Source organism: Pocillopora damicornis, chromosome 2 (assembly GCF_964200805.1).
Source record: "Pocillopora damicornis chromosome 2, jaPocDami1.2, whole genome shotgun sequence".
Lineage (NCBI taxonomy): Eukaryota > Metazoa > Cnidaria > Anthozoa > Scleractinia > Pocilloporidae > Pocillopora > Pocillopora damicornis.
In genome coordinates this window covers 32413913-32435068 of record NC_142671.1, presented here as the reverse complement: position 1 = coordinate 32435068, position 21156 = coordinate 32413913, and the positions used below count along the sequence as shown (strand labels likewise).

Genomic DNA, 21156 nt, shown 5'->3' with positions numbered 1-21156 from the left:
ACAGTGTATTTATTCCTGTGGACTTAAAAAAATGCAGAATGTACATGTCCTTGTCAGAAATATTTTGGCTCTCCAAAGAATTATTAATGGAGACAACAGTGATATAATGTCGAGGAATACTTTTTCTTTTCCCCTTGAATCTGTCTTGTGGCAATTTTTTTTACTTCCCTTTTATAGTTGCTGCGATAAATATTAAGTTTGCCCTTCAGTGTCGTAAGATTTTCAATCAAAGCAGACTTGTTTATCTCCTTTTATGGGCTTCTGTGTTTGAATCTGTATAGTAAATACTTTATTGACAAACAAGCAAAAGGAGAACCAAACCCACCTGCTTAAAAAATGATTGAGCATACCCTTTGCTGTTATTACCTTGGTATATTTAGATGCAGAGGACAATAATAGTAAATACTTTCAGTGTTTGCAACTTAACAGTCTTGCTATTTATCACATTACAAAGCAATACTCTACATGTATATAAGAAGTAAGATTCACTAGATCTTAGTGAATCTAAGTTCTTAAGCTTTTTGTACAGAACATAGAAGATTACTACATGTATGTTTATAGCACTCATCCTCTCTACTATTTCCTCTTTCTCTTACAGGGATTGTCCAATACTTCTTCAAGCACTCTATAACTATCCGTTCCCCAACTGGTGAAAATGTGAACCTACCTTACACAGTGGCTTGTGTTCATTGGTACAAAGTTCACCCTCATGCAAGGTTTTACTTTGGTTTACCAATTCAAGCATGCCTGCCATCATTTGAAGTTGAGTCAGTGGCAGCTTTTATTCCAGTAATGAGGATTGATAGTATATGTGGTGTAGCTGAGTTGAGCTACAACTTAGGCACTGCTAATGGTAAAGAGAAAATTGTTGTGGCTGTCCCTCTTGACCTTAAGTTACATGTATGAATATTAAAGGAAATTATCACTTTTAAAACTAATTTAAAGCAATTAGAACAATTGAAACTGAACTTATATTGTTTGGGCAGTGTAATGCTCTGCAAAGGGTGATCAGAAATATGTAAGATGCTCTGAAAGACTTGTGAGGTTAAGTAATGTTACTTAACCAGACAGTAAACAAGACTGTTTTGTCTCTAACCTTAGTATCCAAATATGCTTATTTTCTGAAAGCTGATGATGTTGCCATTTGGCTTTGGCATTCTCTTTTGTCTAGCTATAACTGAAGAAACCATGCTTTCATTTGTAAATATATAGTTTTTTCCCCTACACATACATGGTCAGTGAAAATTGGTTTTCAGTCAGTAGAAATTCTTGGATTTTTTTTTTTATTCCAGTGGGTGGCAGCAGGTGTCTGCTTTAGATATTGTAAAAAGAAGTTTGAAACACCCGGTTTTCACCCAACTAGGAGTCTACTGTAATTGTTGGAGTCATTGTTATTTTTCTGTTAGTTAAACTGTTCAACACAAGTGTATATAAGTTAGCTTACCCCCTGAGGTCAAGTGAGTGGCCCTATATATTTTCATCAGTGGTGGTTTGCACTGTAATTCTTAGCAATACAGTTAGCAAATAAATGAAATTTTACTTTAGTAAACAACTGTATGGTGATGGTAGTGACCTCTAGCGGGATAGTGCAACTTTTTGCCTTTATTCTTGTGTGGGTTTTTTTGGCAAGATTCTTAGCTTTGGACTATAGATTATTTTCACCAAACTTAAATCGTAGATTGTATCAACTGATTGGACTGTGTCAAATGACCAGACTGACTACAGTCATTACTCAACTGCCTCAAACAATCACAATGTCTCAAATGATCATAGAGGTTCACTGATACTGACTCTCTAAAATGACCAAAGTGCTTCCAATGATCCAAATGGGTAAGATGAGCTGACTGGCTAAAATTACTAAAATGACTAAACTGGTTAAAATTCCCCAACTGCCTCAATTGTCCAAACCTGTTCAATTGACCCAATTGCCTCAAATGACCAAACTGGTTCAAATAACACAACTACTGCAAATGACCAAACCAGCTCTGTTGACCCAATTGCCTCAAATTCCCAAACCAGTTGAAATGACCCAAAAAACCTCAAATGACCAACCATTTCAATTGGTCAACCCAGTTGCCTCAAATGACCAATCCAGTTCAATTGGTCAACCAAATTGCTTTGAATGACCAAGCCAGTTCAAATGACTCAACTGGCTGAATGACCAAACCAGTTCAAATGATGCAACTGCCTCAATTGGCCAAACCGGCTCAAATGACCCAACTTGCTGAAATGACCCAACTGGCTGAAAAGACCAACAGCCTCAAATGGCACAGCTGCCTCAAATGACACAGCTGCCTCAAATGGCACAGCTACCTTAAATGGCACAGCTGCCTCAAATGGCATAGCTGCCTCAAATGACCCAACTCACTGAAATGACCAAGCTCATTTAGATGACAAAATTGGTTCAAATTGACCCAACTGCATCAAATGGCCCAATTCTATAAATGACTAAACCAGTTTAAATGATGCAATTTTCTCCAATGACCAGTCAGGCCCAAATGAGTAAACTGGTTACAATGATCCAATTGTTTCAAATGACCCAACTTGCTGAAATGGCACAGCTACCTCAAATGACCCAACTGGCTGAAATGAGCAAACTCACTTAAATGCAAAAATTGGTTCAAATGACCAAACTGCCTTAAATGACCCGATTGGATCAAATGACCAAACCCTAAAATGATGCAACTGTCTCAAATGGTCAAACATGCTCAAATGACTCAACTGGCTGAAATGACAAAATTGGTTTAAATGACCCAACTGCCTCAAATGGCCCAATTGTATGAAATGACTAAACCGCTTCAAATGATGCAACTGTCTCAAATGGCCCAACTGGCTTAAATGAGTAAACCGGTTCAAATGATGCAATTGTTTGAAATTACCCAACTACCTCAAATGACACCAACTGGCTGAAATGGCCAACTGCCTCAAATGGCACAGCTGCCTCAAATGACCCAACCAGCTCAAATGAGTAAACTGGTTCAAATGATGCAATTGTTTGAAATTACCCAACTGCCTCAAATGACCCCAACTGGCTGAAATGACCAACTGCCTCAAGAGGCACAGCTGCCTCAAATGGCTCAGCTGCCTCAAATATAATTCTCACTCAAATGAAAAAATTGGTTCAAATGACCCAACTGCCTCAAATGACCCAATTGGATCAAATAACTCAATCAGTTCAAATGATGCAACTCTCTAATATTGCCAACCAGCTCAAGTGAGTAAATCAGTTCAAATGATCCAATTGTTTCAACTAACTAGCAACTAGCTGAAATGACCCAACTGGCTGAAATTACCAACTGCTTCAAATGGCACAGCTACCTCAAATGACTCAACTGACTGAAATGACAAAACTCACTCAAATAACAAAAATTGTTTCAAATGACCCAACTACCTCAAATGGCCAAACAGGCTGAAATGACCCAACTGGTGAAAATGGCACAGTGTTGTCTAAAACTGCCAAACTAGCCCAACTGACCAAACCCATTCAAATTAAATGATGCAACTTCGTCGATTAGGACAAGAGTTTCTTCAGCAGCTATGGGTAAGCAAATTAAAAGCTTTGGAATAACTGGTAAAATGACGGATATACGATGTCCTTACACTTGGTACACAGTTATGTGTAATTAACAGTATCCAAAACAGTATGCACTTGTGTCCTGACAAAGTTGCTGAAGAGTGGTAAAGTGAAAAATCTCTAACAGCTTTAGGGTAAGAATTTCCGCAGTAGTTATAGATGAGCAAATTAAGAGCTTTGGTATAATTAGTAAAAATAGTGGTTATACAATATCCTTACACTTAGTATACGTCTATGCGTAATGATCAGTATACAAAACAGTATACACTTGTGTCCTGACAAAATTGTCGGAAAGGGTGCAGAAAAGTTGCTTTTCAGTAAATTTTTAGTGCAATATATATGCAGTACCTGTATGCAAGTAAATTTAAAGCATTATAATGCTTGGTGAAAAACTGGATATAGGGTGTCCTAATACTTAGTATACGGTTATGTGTAATAATCAGTACACAAAACAGTATACACTTATGTCCAGACAAAATTGTCGGGAAAGGGTACAGAAAAAAACTGCCTCTCAGTAAATATTCAGTATAGAAATATCTTCAGTAGTTGTATATAAGTAAATAACGTAAATTTGTAGCTTCATAACAATTGGTTAAATACTGGGTATACGATGTCCTAACACTTAGTATAAGGTCATGTGCAACATCTAGTATACATAGGAATAAGGAATCAAACATATACTGATCATTACTCAGTCCTTATACATCGATGTCCTTATATGTCAGTATATCTCTCCGTGTACGTCATGTATACGGGCTCATTACACCCCCTAATATTTGTTAATTCACGCAGTGGAAATTGTTATTTTAAGGCAAACTAGTCCAGTTCACATAAACTTTTGCTCTCAGTAACCTGTCGTTCTACTTGACTAGCAAACTGTGCAAAAAAATTCCGTTTCCATGCAGATATAAAGTGGCAAATAATTAAGATAAAAAAGCAATTGAAAAACAGAAGTGAATATGGTAGAGATGATGAGAGAATTAAAGTGAATTAAGACCCAGAGATGGCATTGTCTGCCTCAGATATCTAATGAAAAAATAATAATCAAAACTTTTATGTTGAGGAATTCTTTTGTTAGCATGATAATCGCTTTTAACATCCAGAAAGAAAGGATTGCTAAAAGGTTTATTATTAATTTCTTTCTCCTTTCTTCCTTTCTTACTTTGCTGGCTAAAATCTCTTTTGCCAATTTTGCTCAGATTTCATATTGACTCTTTCTGCCAGGAGAAAAGTCAAACAGTCTGCCTTCTAATCGTCTACTCCTCAATACCTGCCTCATCTTATCACTAGCACTTATAACTCTTATTCAGTAAAGTGGTCAGTAACATGTCTGACCTTGTTACAAGTCTTGTTATCCTCAGCTTTGCAATAACAGTACAAAGTAAATCAGATTAATCCATTTGTTTTTTAACTCTTACGGTTTCCTCCTCACTATTGCAGTTTCCTGAACAACAACAACATAGAGAACTTTTCCTCTGATCAACTGCCTAATATAACTTGGGAGGGCAAATATAGAATTAAAAACCTGTAAGTTTTGTGGCTCAGGAATCTTTCTCCGCTTGAGTTAGTAATTCTACCATATCTGAGGTCTAAAAATAACCAGCAACAATAAAAAAAGACCCTCCCTTAAGACGGCGACCAAAAACAAAACCACCGATTTTCAATCTTGATAATACAGGAAATATAAGAATATAAACTGAAATAAGGATACTTTATTTTATTGTATTTCAACCTTTTCTTTCCCAAGGTTTTTACTGTATAATCTAACCGACAGAAAAACACTACTGTCCTACAAACTCAACTACTTTGCGTGTAATGTTCTTAACAAAGAACGACTCCTAAAAGCAGTACGATACTTAGCGTTAATAAACCTAATTAAGTCCATACAGTTTATGTCCTGGCTTACCGCTGACACAATCTCACTGCTGTCTTCAAAGTTCCTTGAAGTGAGCAATCTTTCCCAGTTCCTCTCTCTAGGTCATTTTGATTCGAATGTCTTTTTTGCTTTGTGAACCAAAAAACTGCTGGAGAGAAGGTTTCTTTTTAATCACAATGAATTTCAATATTCCAGCCTCTATATTTAGTAAGGGTCAATCGCACTTTATGGCAAAAGTTACAGTGAGCGAAGCGCGCTAAGCGTAGCCTCAGACCGTAATTTACTTTCACTGGTTCAAAACTTTCTACGAAGAATAAAGTTTGATGTTGACAAACGAATATCAATTGTGTTGATCATTCAAAGTTTGCAAAAACTTTCACCGTCTCAACAACATTCCGCTATTCAATTGATTTTTTTTCACGCTTGGTTTCGTAATTAACATTTGTTACAGAGATTCATCACTCTGTTGAAGAATCAAACTAAATTAGATTAATCCTGGATGGTTTGTTATACAACCCGAAAAAACCTTTGAGATTTCGACTCGTTAAAATTGGTTAGGTACATCCATCAACAAAACGAGACGTCTAAACATAAATAAGAGATAAGCAAATGGTTTACTAAGGTCTATTGGGGCCCAGTTCTCAGTTGTGAGCATTTTGGTACGGTGGAGAGGATAACGGGCGGTACGAAACACATAGGGAGTGACCTCTATCAAAAAAAACAATATACTTGCTTCTAAAAGTTTGCCATTAAAAAATATGCTAGTTTCTGTATAAGGACCTTTTGTTCTGATGAATTTCCATGATATACTGAAGGAAGGTAAAGAAATTTTGGCGAGGCCGGCATGGTGATTGATAAGCTAAATGCATCGAAATGTTTTTTGATGGGAGGGAAAAAACAATCAACCCCTCTCGTTGGATTTTGATGTGTGATCTGTGAACTTGAACTCTAATATGGTTTAGTTAATTTGAAATACAATTGAATCTTCTTTGTTACCAAAGCAGTAAACACTGTAATTAGTTTTTTTAACATTGCACGCTTTTGGTCTCGAGAAATGAGTACGCTCGTGTTCAAATATTTCTAACTTCCAATGTTAACACTCGTATGCAACAACAGCCTGTCTCTAATTTTTTTTCATCTGTGGCTGAATCCAAAGAGATTCAAACGCTCCTAACCGAACAATTGAGGGCCGTCGAGAAAATAACTATTTCTTTTATGCAGAGCCCTAGACTTCAACAAACTGGAGACACTTCCATCTGATATATTCAAACGCTACAAGTTATATGATCTGTAAGTATTTTGCTCTGAAGCTTAATAATAACGTTGACTGTCGCAGACTTAGTTAGATTATTCTTCCTATATCACCCTTTTATTCATAGTCTTACCCCCTTTAACTCAAACCCTTTATAATTACGAACTTTCTTTTGTGAACATGTAAATGTATACTAATTAACTACCCAATAAACTTGCCCAACAGCAAGCACTTGTGTGAATCCTCTTGAACAAATTAGTCAATCGCCAGATTAACAAAATCCTGCGAGGCGGATTCCTAGGGTTTGTCATTAGAAACACAAAAGTAGATGTACTTGGCCTGCTCAAAAGCAAAAAGAGCTGTTCAAGCAATCAATGAGTCCATACATATTTGTACGGTAGTTCTTCCAAACAGGAGTGGCAAGTTTATGGTTAAAGCCTCAGGAAAATAGTCACGCATCTCGCACGTTCTGGTCAGCAGAGAGAATGAAAGTCTTTTCAAATTATAATGGTATTCAACTTTAATGCATTTTACAGGTGGCTTGGAAACAACAACTTACAAAACTTATCTGAAGATCTATTTATTGGACAAGACGAGTTAAAATATTTGTGAGTACTAACGATTTCGCATCCTTTTAAAAAAATATTTGTCAAGTTATTTGCTCTACTTTGTCTCTGACGTAATAGCCTGTTAGCGACGAAAAATTATTTAATTTATTTACATACAAGTAACACTAAGAAATAAGCGACAGTTCAGCGTGGAAACCTCAAAGGAGTTACATAGTTCGATAATTTGAAAGGCACGATACCACTGTAGCCTGCAGGCTCAACTGTTAAAGGTTCTGATCAAGAGGACAAACAAAGTTGTTTAACACAATACCTCTATCTGTTAATTATTACTACTTGTTTGGAAAGAGTAGCGTTCTGTGGCACGTTACTTCATGAGCGTGCGAAATATTACCTCAGACTGACCACGAGGTTTTTGGAACCACTATGTTGTTTAACAAAAACCACTGTTGGTTACTAGATGAGTAGATAAGCGAGTTAAAAATCAAGAGCCGAATAGAAACTCATTAAATTCTCGGCGTCATGTTGGAAAAGAAACTGCCTAAATACCATAGCGATGCTGACGCGTACGGTGACCGCGAAATATAAACAAATAGAGAACAGCGCTCTTTCGGGGGAATAGTTTGCGCTTTCATTCTTTAACGCGTTCGAAATGATAATAGTATTCAAAGACAAGAAATTACAATAACATTAAAAAAATAAAGGTGAAGGATATAAGAAAAAGTTTGCGCTCTAATTCAGACTTCGTGTTAAAAGTAAACTAGAAAACGACACCATATATGAAGATAGTGTTGATAATGGTGGCGATTTTAAATACGAGTAGATAATGAGAAAAATCCCTGCGCTCGGCCGGTCTACACACCTTCGTAAGTTTTCCGAACTATATCTTGGACAGAAGTACAACTACCTTGTCGTATCAACTCGGAAATGTCCTCACATTGTGTTGAGGGGTACAAATTAAAACTGAGAAATTAAACCTAGATAAGGGAACGCGAAAAGGCCAGGAAGTAAAATCTACGATGGAAAGACTTACGTGAAAGCTAGAGTTTTGCGGTTGATGAAAGAGACGCCGTTCAGAGTTGTAATAGAGTTCACACCTTGATGTGAAATTTCCGATCCCGTTTAGGAGAGCATGCTGTACTGAGTTTTGAATCGTTCTTTAATAGAAAGGCAGTAGAAGGGTGGGGCAAAAAAAACTTTTTTAGATTAAAACCGATTACATCAGATTTGATCTCGTTCCCTGATGAGAGAATTTCCTGGTTTAGGCGGTTGAGTGGCAATCGGCTGGAGAATCTGCCTCCAAAAATTCTTCAAGGATTGTTCGACTTGGAGGAACTGTAAGTAAAAATTTTGCGATATTTCTTTCCGAAAATCTTAGTCAATGAGAACATTTCTTTCTTGTGCATTGCGTTTGTGTGAGATACATTGCTTTCAAGTCGTTCAAAATATGGTTTTAAAACCTTTCGTTCTTAATTGAGCCAGTAGTCAACTCTTCGATCATTGAATTTTGATCCGTTGTGCCGTTGTGTATGAGTAGTTCAAAGTAAGACTTTTCAAATTTATATGAAATTGATAACTTGTATTTCAAAAATGTTAATGAGGGAAATGATTATACTCCATTGCAGACTTGTTTATCAGTCGAACGTTTTACCGGGTCAATGGACGTGATTGGGAATGCAGAGCTGCTCTGATTACGGGTTTTATGGGGTAGTGGGGAGGGAGGAGGGGGGGGAACAAAATCCTCACGAGCTAAAAAAAAGCCTCCGATTTTTACCTCTTCCCTCTTTCTCATTAAAAAATGGATTCCATTTCGTTGTGCATCTGTTCAACAAGACGTTACAGATGCTGCAAGAACGAAAAGGAAGTACAAGATGCGCTGCAGTTTCAAAGCTTTTTTTTGGGTCATGTGACATTGTGCTGTCATGTTGACGTCATTAACGGACCTTAATAACTTTCCAAAGTTAGCTAAGCATCGGCAAAATAACGTCGAATTATAACCAACTGAATTCACCCGAGCAACTGCCTGAAAAGAAAGTGCAATGGCCTTTAAAGTGATCATTATTACTATTTCACAATTGCATCGCCCATATTAGGGCAACGGAACACTCGAAATGTGTCAAGTGTTACACAGGGAAAATACGGACGGAAAGCGGAGTAAAAAAATGGCCACACTGAAAGACCATACCTTGACTTTTCAAGCGCTCCAGAATTTGTAATTTGTTCACTGTGACACTTTGACGATTTCTCTCGTGTTGTATTTGTCTAACGCTCAGGCCTTATGCGATCGATACCAAGCTCAGATGAGGCCGAAGGATGTATTTCGAAAACTAGAAACCAAAATACTAGAAATTGAAACAATAGTGGAATGGTAAATCCCTTATTCGATATTTAACACATAATACGATCGAACATTTCGCTAATTGCTTGCATTTTCTTCGCCCTCGCGGAACACGGAAAATAGAACTACGAAACTTGCACAACACCCGCCCGTATCATAATTATGTTGAATTATCGAATAAGGTGATTTGTTTACCAAAAGTAAAAGCGAAGAAAAACTGGACCGAAAAATTTTATTATTTTTTTCAGAGGAATTCTTTAAGTTAGAAATTACGGGGCGGAAGTAAGAGATAGACACTTAGGTAAAGACCTATTCAAAAGTTTAAGCTAATACATTTCACTTAAAAATAGGTTTCTTTTTTCATTAATGAGATGATTAGATAGAAAACTCGATGAACTGCAACTGAATAAATTCTATCAGATAAGAATTTCGTCCAAAACAGTTACCCAAGATTGAAATAACTGAGTTGACATTCTTCTGAAGATAACTTTCCCAATGTCTTCCAAATAAAGTCGTTGCACACAGTAGGGGAAGAACTTGATAATATGTCCCTTGGAAATGTAGTTTGTTATCTGGGACTCTCTTTTTCCTTTGTTTGTTTTCTTACTGATTATCATCTCATTCTACAAATGTTAGGGACTTGTCCTACAATCAGTTGCAGAATTTTCCTCAAGGAATACTTAGCACAAATACCAAGCTGAAAGAATTGTACGTAGGACTTTTCCTTGTACTAAAAAAACAGGTTAAACCTAAACTTTTAAAATTATTTGAAATCTCGCATATTTCCGCTTGGAATGCGGCTTGATTTGGAATAAATTACTGAATCAGGTGTTATTTTGCAATAGATACCGCACTAATGTACGAGGTCTTTCTGCCATTATTGTCTTAAGGACAGGTCTATCAGCTTTAAGCATGTAATAAATATCTTCGTTGATTCCAGTTGTTTCATACTAGAGATTCTTAATTATATTTGATGTTTTTAAAGACAGACAGAAAAACTTTTCCTTTCCTGATTTGGTAAAAACAACTGGTATTTATTGTTTGTTATCCGGTTTGGCTCCTGTCCGGCACCTAAGAGAAACTTTTAAGGGGGAGGCCTAGCCTATTTTCCAAATAACATTTGTGTTCTTGAAAAGCTAGCTAACTCTTTACTTCAATAAATACTCTAAGGGATTTGTCAAACAACGAAATTCAGCGTCTGCCCATGGATGTTTTTGGCAACCTTACCCGGATGGAAAAGCCGTAAGTGGCATTCAGTAGAAACTTCACGGCAAAGCGAATTATAATGTACACTTTTCCATAGAGCTTTATGTAAATTAATGAATTATGACCATTGTAAAAAACAGAGCTTCGCGAATTTAGATTTTGTGACTCTTACGTGAAGCGTATCAAAGTAAACACCATAAGCTGAACTAGCTGATGATGATGATGATGATGATGTCATGATGTCATGATGTCATGATATGAAAACGCCCATGTTAACAATGAATTTGCAAATGATATCTTTTGCCTAAATTCTCAGGATCAGGAGTAAACAGTTTATGTACTCAGCAAAAATGAGTAGAACGTTGTAAGTCTTCAAAATAGCTTTGCCAGAACCAATTGGGTTTCATTTCATTAAAGTTAAAGACCTGTCTATTCGGGGAGAACAAGAACCTTTCCAAGAATCTCAAATTCTATTTCAACAGACTTTTTTTTCATTTTATATATCACTCACAGCTTACTCTCCAGTAACAAACTTCAGCACTTGCCAAGGTTCAAAAACCTCTCCGAGTTGAAAATATTGTAAGTGATTCACGTTTGTGATATAACTGGCTCAGTACGTGTCTTGTATAATGAGCATTAATTAAAGGTAGCGTTGGCCAAAACCAAAGGATCAGCTTGGATACGGACCATTTCTCTGGCATCTTCTTATGACTTAAAAGTTTGTTTAAGGATGTTAATTGAGTAAAAAGTTAAAAATAAACATCCACTTTGGAAAGAGATGCATTCAACTAAGAATTACCAGGGTACAAATGTTTAAGGTGATAGAACAAAATATAATAAAACACATCCACTGCAATACTTAACAGCATCCTTCCCTTGGGGAGGACCATATGCTAGAAATGATCGCTGATGATTGATGATTAACCCAAATTAAACTGTAACGATCAATTGTTATTTTTCTTGAAAAATGTATTAAAATTCTTTAGCGACTTTCAAAACGTTTTCGTAAATGGGTGCACGTCCGATCATTCATGAATTTACATGTCACAATAGCGTTACTAAGGTTTAACCATTGTTTACCTGGCGGCCAGCATAGCCCTTTCGGTGAAGGCGGAACAAGATGGAACTTGATTGTTTTTGTCACGATACACGTGGCAACGTTTTGGTCCAAATACATTTATGGGATGTTTTTTCAGGAAGTGTTGGGGCACACTGATGAGCAGTAGAACAGTTTGCCGAATACCAAGGCGCTAATACGCTTTCGAAGGAGGTTTCCATAATAAGGATGTTTAATTCGACTGACTTTAATTAAGGATGAAACAGTTTCTATAATATAAGACAGGGTTTGGGACTAAATTAGTCTCGACGTCCGCAAAAGATTATGCTGGGTCAAGGTTACTTATGAATCAATAAGTTTCGCAGTCAGCTCTGTGCTACCAAATATCGTTAAGGTCAATAAATACCTCCCCCCATCAAAGACTCTGTAATTATACCGAGCTCCTGTTGCATTTTATTGTGTAGATACATTTATAACAACAGCCTCGTACACCTGTCACCTGATCAGTTCCAAGGCCTGTCCAAACTGGAAGAACTGTGAGTAAACATTCGATAGAAATCATACCTGACTGCACAAGTAACTATTATTGACCAAATATGTACTTAACCAACTCAGTAGAGCGAATAGACCTTTCTTTCCTCCTCCCACCACTTTTGCCCAAAGTTCGCTAAATTTTTAAGCTAGTGTACTTTGATTGGATAAACCTCAGAAACCTTAGCACAATTCTGAAAAAGATGCTTTGTCATCCATCCAAGATAGCAACTGCCAACTCGGATTTCTCCAGAAAAAGACAGAAAAAGAAGAGAATTAGAGATGTAGCAATTCTCTCCCTCACCCCCGAAAAAATCAACATATCAGTGAAACAATGCTTTTATAGAAGTCCAAATATTAGCATGCGCCAAGTTTTGACATTTTCAGCAAGGTAACCGCAAACTGCATATCAGTCTAACTTTCCGGCTGTGAGGTTTTGTTTTGTTTTTTTGTTTTTGCTTTTCACCTTATTACTATGTTTTCAATATCGGATAGCTCTTGAAGATGTCGTAAGGAGAAGGCATTTAAGAATCAATGAAGATAGGAAGAAAGTTTATGTAAATACGTGCTTACCACTAAATTTTTCTATATTTCTGATAATAATGATGTGCCCTCTATGTTGTTCTAGGGTTGTTTACGAAAACAACATTAACTACCTGCCTCGTGAAGTTTTTAAAGGCATGAAAAACATAATGACTATGTAAGTAACTGTTTCTAAACTATCCTCTGATTAACGGTAACGAGGTACTTTAAAATTAGTAAGGGTCTCGTGAAGATGCAATTATAGCAATGTATAGCCATTATCTGCGACGAGTTCGGCTCAGGTAAATCAAAAGGCCTACTAAGTTCCAAACCAAAAACACGGACAATCTTCTACCCCCGAGCAATGATCATACCTTATGATCAAAACCATGTGTGATGGACGACGAAATATTACGATTGTGAAAGTGAAAACAGGCTGACAAAGAGATCATATTAACTAGAAGAAGAGTGAACCACCAAAAGGCAAATCAGACAAAACCTTGAGAGACACCAGGTCTCTTTAACCACCAAAAACAAGATCCTGTTAAGGTATCCCCTTCCAGATTCAAACACTGAGTTTACAAAGACTTCTAGTGAGAAAACCTCTCGATGGGGTTACTTAAATCGGCATCGGCCACGCGGATAGAAATAGATCTGGAACCGTATTACCAATTGCGACTTAAATAGGGAATGTTTTGTTCATTCTTGATAACTTAACTGTCACTTTGAAGAACTTCTCAGTAAAATGAAAATTCGTAAAAATACTTATGTGACATTATTGTATAGCGCACTGCCTACTGTACGGTGAGGTTCTTTTCTCGTTGCAGAACATTTTGAACAAATTGAAGATATTGTCTTCCATCCTTGACTAATTTTCTGTCCAGTGTTGTCTTAATTTACGCTTTAATGCTTGTCAGTTGACGCTCTACACTTTTCACTGTTTCATCGTTCTGTAGGAGCTTTTATTTCAACAATATCCGCACCGTTACCAACGAACAATTCAAAGATGTCGCCCCAAGTATTCGATTCCTGTGAGTATGAGTAAACTGATAATATTCCAGGTGTGTTCAGACTACTTTGAGTTCAAGGGAGACAGATATTGTTGGTGCGACCTTCACGTGCTGTAAACTCACGGATAAGCACCCCTCCCCCATTTTAATGAATGTACAAGTGATCATACCACTGGCCGAATTGTTTAAGAAGGGAAAATGGAGTAAACGATTTTCACATACATACCACCACTTATATACTAAGAGTACCAACTGTGCCGCTATTATCGAACAGCTTTGTACATTAATGCACAGTTTATTCTTTTATTTTCGCCCAAATGTTATACTTCTTGGGGCGATCATATCTGGTCACAAGAAAAGTTTGGGAAAAACTTAAGGGAGGGCCCCTTCCCATAAAGTACTCTCTATGTAGTGAGCGATCCATCTTTTCAACCTAAATTTGAAATGAGTGCACCAGGTGCTCATTGAAAGATTAACCGCCTATGAATATAACAAATAAAGACACTTCGGCATAGCCTTTGTAAGTATGTTTTACATACTCAATGACGAGTTATCCGTCTTCGGTGTTAGTTATCTTTCAAATAGTTGTTGAGAATTGGCAGGAAAAGGAACAAGAGAGAGCCGAAAAACTGATTAATACATAACGGTAATAGGACTGAGTGGAGTCCAATTCGGTCTGTAATCATACGAGTGATCAACAAAATCAGACGACGGCGAGGTGGGAGTCCGATTTGTTAATCACGACTATGATTACACACAGAATTAGATAACAAGAAGTCCTGTTACTAAGTAATCATAGCCATTTGAGTTTCCGAAAAAACAAATTCACCTAAAACAAATATCTCCAGTAGAGACAATGTCTTAAGTAAAAAATTCCTCCATTTTGAAAATTCCCCAGTTTTTCTTTGAATAAGTGATTGTTGCTGTGATTATTTCAATCATTTCTGTGATTGGTGGATTAGCTGAATAGACTTAGTATGATTGGCTGCTTCAACTGTCCGATTACCGGTGTCCGATTACAGCCAACTGTCCGATTACAGTCTTATTACAACTGTATGGGATGAGTAGTGAAAAATGAAGCCGCGAATGCTCCAATAATATTCGAGGAATTAGTAATGTTTGTGATTAATAGGCTAAAGATGTCGATGTTATCAAGAATTAGCGAGCAAAGTTTGCCTGAATTACTTTCCTTAAATTTGCAGGTACTTCCATTACAACGAAATGCGAGAACTACCGGAGGGTTTCTTTTCAAACATGAAGTATCTAATAACTGCGTAAGTCAAGTGAAATGTTCTCCACGCGAGGAGTTTAAAATTAAAAAATTTCATTTGCCAGTGCCCAGTTATACTGCACTGACTATATTACTATTACACTTTCATTTTCTTGCAAATTTAGATCCTGTGACGAATCAAATTTGTCTTTTTTCCCCTTTAATTGTTCATTTCAACTCTTTTTATGAACCGTAGGACTGTAGACACCAACCTGATGTGTTGCCATTTGACGAAGCAGGATGCAGATTGCGACTTTGCTTATGTCGACAGCTTCGCCAGTTGTGAAACTTTGTTCAGAAATCGAGCTCCTAGGGAGTGCCTTTGGGTGGTTGGAATTATGTCGTTGGTTGGTGCTGTGTTTGTCATTGTGTGGCGGTTGGTGTTTAAGGAGAAGAAGAAGAAAAACAAGATACAGTCCACCATGTTGATACATTTGGCTGGGGCTGATGGACTTATGGGTGTCTACCTCATAACTATAGGTGTGGTGGATGCCATTTGGGCAGGGGAGTATTATTTGCATGACTATTACTGGCGTTCAAGTTTGACATGTCAGATAACAGGTGCCATTTCCGTGTTGTCAAGTGAGGTGTCTGTTATGACGATTTGTTTGCTCTCCGCCGACCGGATGAAGAATATTCTATTCCCCTATCGTGGAAAGTCCCTTACACTTAAGGTTACGCACCTTTTGTGCTTCCTTATCTGGATTGTTGGTGTCATAACTGCATTTATTCCCACGGTGGGCTTCGACTACTTCGGTAGTCGCCAGAAAGGTCATCACTTTTATGGCAGATCAGTTGTATGTCTGCCATTACAGCTTTCCACTGATAAGCCGTCGGGCTGGGAGTACTCTGTTGCCATGTTTGTGGGTTTAAACTTTACCCTTGTGCTCTTTGTCGTTGTGGCATATGCGATGATAATCTATAAGTCCTGCGCATCAAACAGGCGCATGGCTCAGCAAGGGACTGAGAGAGAGAGGAGAATGAAAGCCAAGGCAAGGGCAGCCGATCTAAGGAGGGAGGCCTCGCTCGCCAAAAGAGTGTTCTTCATTGTTCTTACCGACTGTGTCTGCTGGATGCCTATTGTGGTGATTGGAATGAGGTCTCTCGTGGAAAAATCCTTCCGTACACCTGGTGACCTCGCAGTTTGGATCGCAGTCTTTGTTCTGCCGGTTAACTCTGCCATCAATCCCATTCTCTACACTTTATCAACAGTACAGGTAGTAACTTGCAACCTTTATATCTTTGCTTAAACGTCTTACTGCAGCTTGATCAGCTGAAGTTTAAAGGATACTTTCATAAACATTTTATTCTATCTCGTGAAGAATATCAAAAGAACTAGTTAAAAAGAAAACACATTCCAATTTCCAAGGAAATTTAGCGGGTTTTGATATTTGAATATTTTGCCGACTGTCCTAATCTGCCAAAAGAAACCATTTCCCATAAAAAAAAAGTCTCGCCAAAAAAACGCCGCGTAAACTTATTACGTTTACTTCAACACGTCGTTGAAGTAATTTTTTAAAATAAATTTTTTTTTTGGTTTTTTCACTTGTCATCCTTTTGAGTAGTGGAAGTTGTAGAACTCAGAGGGTGCTATTACCAACTAACCAGTTAAAAAATAAAGATTATATAATTCCCGTACCTTGTCCGGTCATCTAGAACGACAACATTTTCGCGTTGCTCGACATTAGGTATACCAGCCTTATTATGCTACTTACTAAGATACAAGCAGTGTTTAAGTTTTTCTATACGTGCCTAAAAACTGCGTAACTAACGAAAAATAAAATTGCTTGTTTTCAAGTAATAACACTTCCGGTGAAGTGAAAAGATCGCACGGAAAAAAAAAAAGAGCCCTAACCAAAAAAAACGGTTCTGTTTCTGGGTGACCTACTAAGCATAAGTGACTAGTACTCTGACTGGTTGAACCTTCATATTGATCATTTAAGCATTGGACAGGACTCTCGCTCGGTTTACCGGCAGAACATCCCACGCGCGATGTTGGGAGAACTTCAAAAAGTTTTGAATCACCAGCCGAGAGCGAGGGACTTTTGAACTTTGCGAGTTTCTCACAGACATCCAAAGAGAGTTATTACCCAACTGCTTTTAAAAATTAGATCAAGATTGATCGGTTCAGAGAACCATAGGTGTTTGACCAATCAGTACACATAGTATTCCAATTTGTTTTGTTTTGCTCTTTGTTCTTGATGACTTGCATTTAGGTACGACGTGTTCTGAAGGCTAAATTCCAACAGTTCTGGAGCTATTTGGTGGAAAAGTGTGGACGAAATCAAAACAATGAAGGTAAATTTATCGAAAATCATCCGGAAATAAGGACTAAGGATTAAGGATTAAGTACCTGTCTGATTAAGTTTTATTGTCACGTGATTACCTTCTGGCTTCTGTTGCACTTCTGCATGATTATCTTTTAAAGAAAAAAAAGGAAGGAAAAAAATGACTATCTTTGGTAATGTTGATTATATCTTCATACATGCATATGATTCACCCATCCACAAATCACTCTTATTTACAATGTTTAAGATAAATACTATTCGAGTATGTTTGACTAATGTCATTGCTGTTTTCCAAAGGCCAAGATCAGGGCGTTGAAATGCAAGTCATCGAAGAAGGTATGAAATATTTACTCGGCTCAAGTAAACATGGGGGAAAGTCGCTCGATTTCCTAAATCGCTCGGGTAAATCTGAAACGAAGAGAGACAGAATGCTATGAAGAATGGATGGGCAAAGCTGAAAATATGAAAACAGTTTTACGTATTTTCTTGATTAAAACGTCTAGGCGAAACTTCTTATTTAGATCTGAACGCCGTAAGCGTATAATTGAGGTTTAAATCGAGGTTCCGCCCTTTAGTTTAAGTCTCACTTTCAAGTAACTACACTTAATTAAAGAGCACTGTTGCCAAATTTATACAAGAAAATGTTCAAAGGAAAAGGAGTAATCCCTGTAGAATAACGAGCGACAAGTTTTTACGACTGGAAAAAGTGAAATTCGTGCCGTATTGACCGACTACTCCTTGAAGTCGGAGGATGAGCGAAGAAAAATTGGCGTAAAATGACAGGAAAGTAAATCCCATCAATAACCGTCTCGACTCGTATAAACGTCGGGGTTACCTGGTTAAATTTAAAATAAATGCCGCGGATGTTAAATGAAGAAAATGCGTAACAATCGTTGTTAACTTATTTATTTTTCTTGAAAGAGCTGCTACCCAAGTTTTTGTTCCAATAAAGACTATTGCCCTTTCGTTAGAGTTTATGTCAAACAACAGTGCACAAGATCAATAAAATGTTATGATATACTCTTTGATTTTAAATGATATACTGAAAATGGTACTAAAGGAAGTAGCACCCCTGGTACAATCCACTTTCTATTTTTTGAAACTTTTTTCTTTACAGTTCAAATCCAACAAGACGCAGAGACTGATGACAGCGATGACAGTGACGACGAATCGAGAGATCAAAGCGAGCATGAGCAAAACGCTGAGCAGGCCGAGCATGAAGAGCCCGAGGAGAGAGCTGTGACTGAACAAGAAGAAAAACCCGAGGAAGACCACGAAGACCCATCAGAGCTGAAAGACGAACCTAACAAACAAGAAGAAGAATCAGAAAACGAGTTCAAAGAATGCGAAGAGGAAGCGGAAGATAACATGGAACATGGACCTGACAAACAAAAAGAACAACTAGAAAAGGAATTCACAGAATGCGAAGAGCAAGAGGAAGATAACATGGAAGATGAGGCTGGGGAAGGCGACGATTTAATTGTGAATAAGGGTATGTTTATCAACCCTCTACTTCTTTTGAAAAAAGAACTTTGATATATTGAGATTATTTTCATCAATTTGGAGGACTATTGGTGAACGATCTGTCTTCATTTTATACCTTAAACAAATTGTTACTTTCTACAATTTCGTTACCTCCCTTGCTTTGCTTAACTACGTTCAGCGGTTTAATCGAATAGTGAAGGAACTCTTCCTCATTGAATTGGAAAATCTTGGAGCGGTTTTTCTTTCAGCAGTGACAGAAAGCGCTTTTGCGAGGCTTACGTTGTACTACGGTGTCCCAATTTATAACAATCTCGCTATCAATTAGTCTAAGCAGAATCTAAGTATTTAACACACAGTACGTGACGGAGTGTCTTCTTTTTTTCCTTGTGTCATGTGATTATGCAACAGATAAACACCAAGCAGATGATAATCTCCCAGCAGCCTCTGGGCGAGAGTCTCCAAGAGCACCGCTGGCCACGTTTGATGATGACTCCGACCTTGATTTTTTTTACCCAGCGCTCGATGGTATAAAAGAAACGAGTGTGTAAACAACAACACTGTATTCCCAGATGAGTGCATTCGTTATGTAAGAGAAGTACATGTACCTTAAGTGTTGCATTTTTTTCTTGTTTAACAAATGAACTTTAAAATCGATTGCGTAGGTAGGTGTTTGGCCCCTGTAATGACTTTGAAATACTTTAACAAACAGTAGTTTTCGAACATAGTGTTAAAATACGAGTCTGTTGGTTTATGTGAAAATGTAAGTGCTCGTGTCGTATTATACCAGATACATATGGATTATGATTCAATAGGCTAAATGTAATAAAAAAACGTGTCAATGTGTTGTTTAGTTAGGTTTTCGACTGTATATGTAGCACTTTGTACATGTACTATTAGAGATCAAAAGTATGTTAAGTCCCTTCAGCAGTAGGTAAGCTTGGAATTGGTATAACTTAAATTATTTTAGAGGCCCATCTCTGTCCTTTGCAGTAATGTTACTTCAGATAACACTTCATTAACGAGAGTGAACTTTAAAATGGACAAACAGTGCTTGCTTTATTGGCGGATACCCGAATCAAAGATCGGAGAGCCCTTTTTATCAATTAAAATTTGAGTAATTACTAAACTTAAAGTTACAATCGATTTCTCGCTTAAGCTTAATGTTCAACGTAACCTACATATCTTATATATTCGCCGGGTAGATGGCTGTCTTGTATAACGTTACTAAGCCATATATCCTATTTAATCTAACGCTGTTATCAATACCTTACTTATGATTTGTTTAATTCAACTTAAACATCTGAGATTTTGAGTAGATGGCTGTATTATATTACAATGCTAAGCCATGAATCATATTTATTCAAATTTTCAATTTGAATTTACTATAATATTATTAGCTATGATTTGTTTAATTCAATCTTGACAACACATAAAATATGACATAAGTTCCGTAGATGGCTGTTGTATAGCAATGCTAAGCCATAATTCGCATTTATTCAACTTGAAGTTAAGTACTCAGTAGCAGGCTGTATTGAATAGCAATGTTAAGCCATGAATCATATTTACTCAATCTGAAGTTACCATTAATTTCAAGTTACTATTAACAGCTTACTCATAATTGTTTCATTACAAGGTAACTTCTTATATATTTCGTAGATGGTTGTGTTGTATTACAATGCTAAGCCATGAATCATATGTATTCAATCTGAAATTACTATTGATATCTTACTCATGATTTGCTCAAAAGAAAAAAAAATAACATCCTATGTAATTAGTAGATGGCTGCATTACTTAACAATGCTAAGCCATAAATTTTATTTACCCAAAAGAAAAAAAAAGTACCATCCTACGTAATTAGTAGATGGCTGCGTTACTTAACAATGCTAAGCCATAAATCTTATTTACCCAAAAGAAAAAAAATGTACCATCCTACGTAATTAGTAGATGGCTGCGTTACTCAACAATGCTAAGCAATAAATCTTATTCACCCTACTGCACGCATGTACTAAGTGCTCAGGTCAGATGATGCACGTGTATCTGACTCATTTATTTATTCATTTGGATTTATTTTTATCTTGACTCATAAGTAAATTTTGCAGAAGCTTGCCCTAATCAAAAGGAAAAAGGTATTACTTACGTAATACGGAGAGACACGAGGACGAACATCAAGTAAGTCATATG

General features: G+C 37.1%; 1 protein-coding gene and 1 long non-coding RNA gene across 5 annotated transcripts; both read left to right on the top strand.

Annotated features, from left to right (window-relative positions):
* Nucleotides 1-6606: 6606 nt before the first annotated feature.
* LOC149050892 (uncharacterized) lies at nt 6607-15246 on the top strand. 4 transcript variants are annotated; one of them, XR_016184138.1, is made up of 4 exons: nt 6607-6740; nt 7239-7310; nt 10243-10314; nt 10777-10847. It is a non-coding gene; the product is annotated as an uncharacterized LOC149050892 (long non-coding RNA). The 4 variants fall into 4 exon arrangements; XR_016184140.1 differs by lacking the exons at nt 10243-10314; nt 10777-10847 and adding an exon at nt 12334-12406; XR_016184139.1 differs by lacking the exons at nt 10243-10314; nt 10777-10847 and adding an exon at nt 8534-8638.
* Nucleotides 13583-20897, top strand: LOC149050891 (G protein-coupled receptor GRL101-like). Its single transcript, XM_089197935.1, has 5 exons — nt 13583-16419; nt 17419-17500; nt 17788-17826; nt 18608-18982; nt 19384-20897. Exons 1-5 carry the CDS (start codon nt 15388-15390, stop codon nt 19521-19523), a joined length of 1668 nt encoding a protein of 555 aa, XP_089054061.1. The 5' UTR covers nt 13583-15387; the 3' UTR covers nt 19524-20897.
* Nucleotides 20898-21156: the final 259 nt, after the last annotated feature.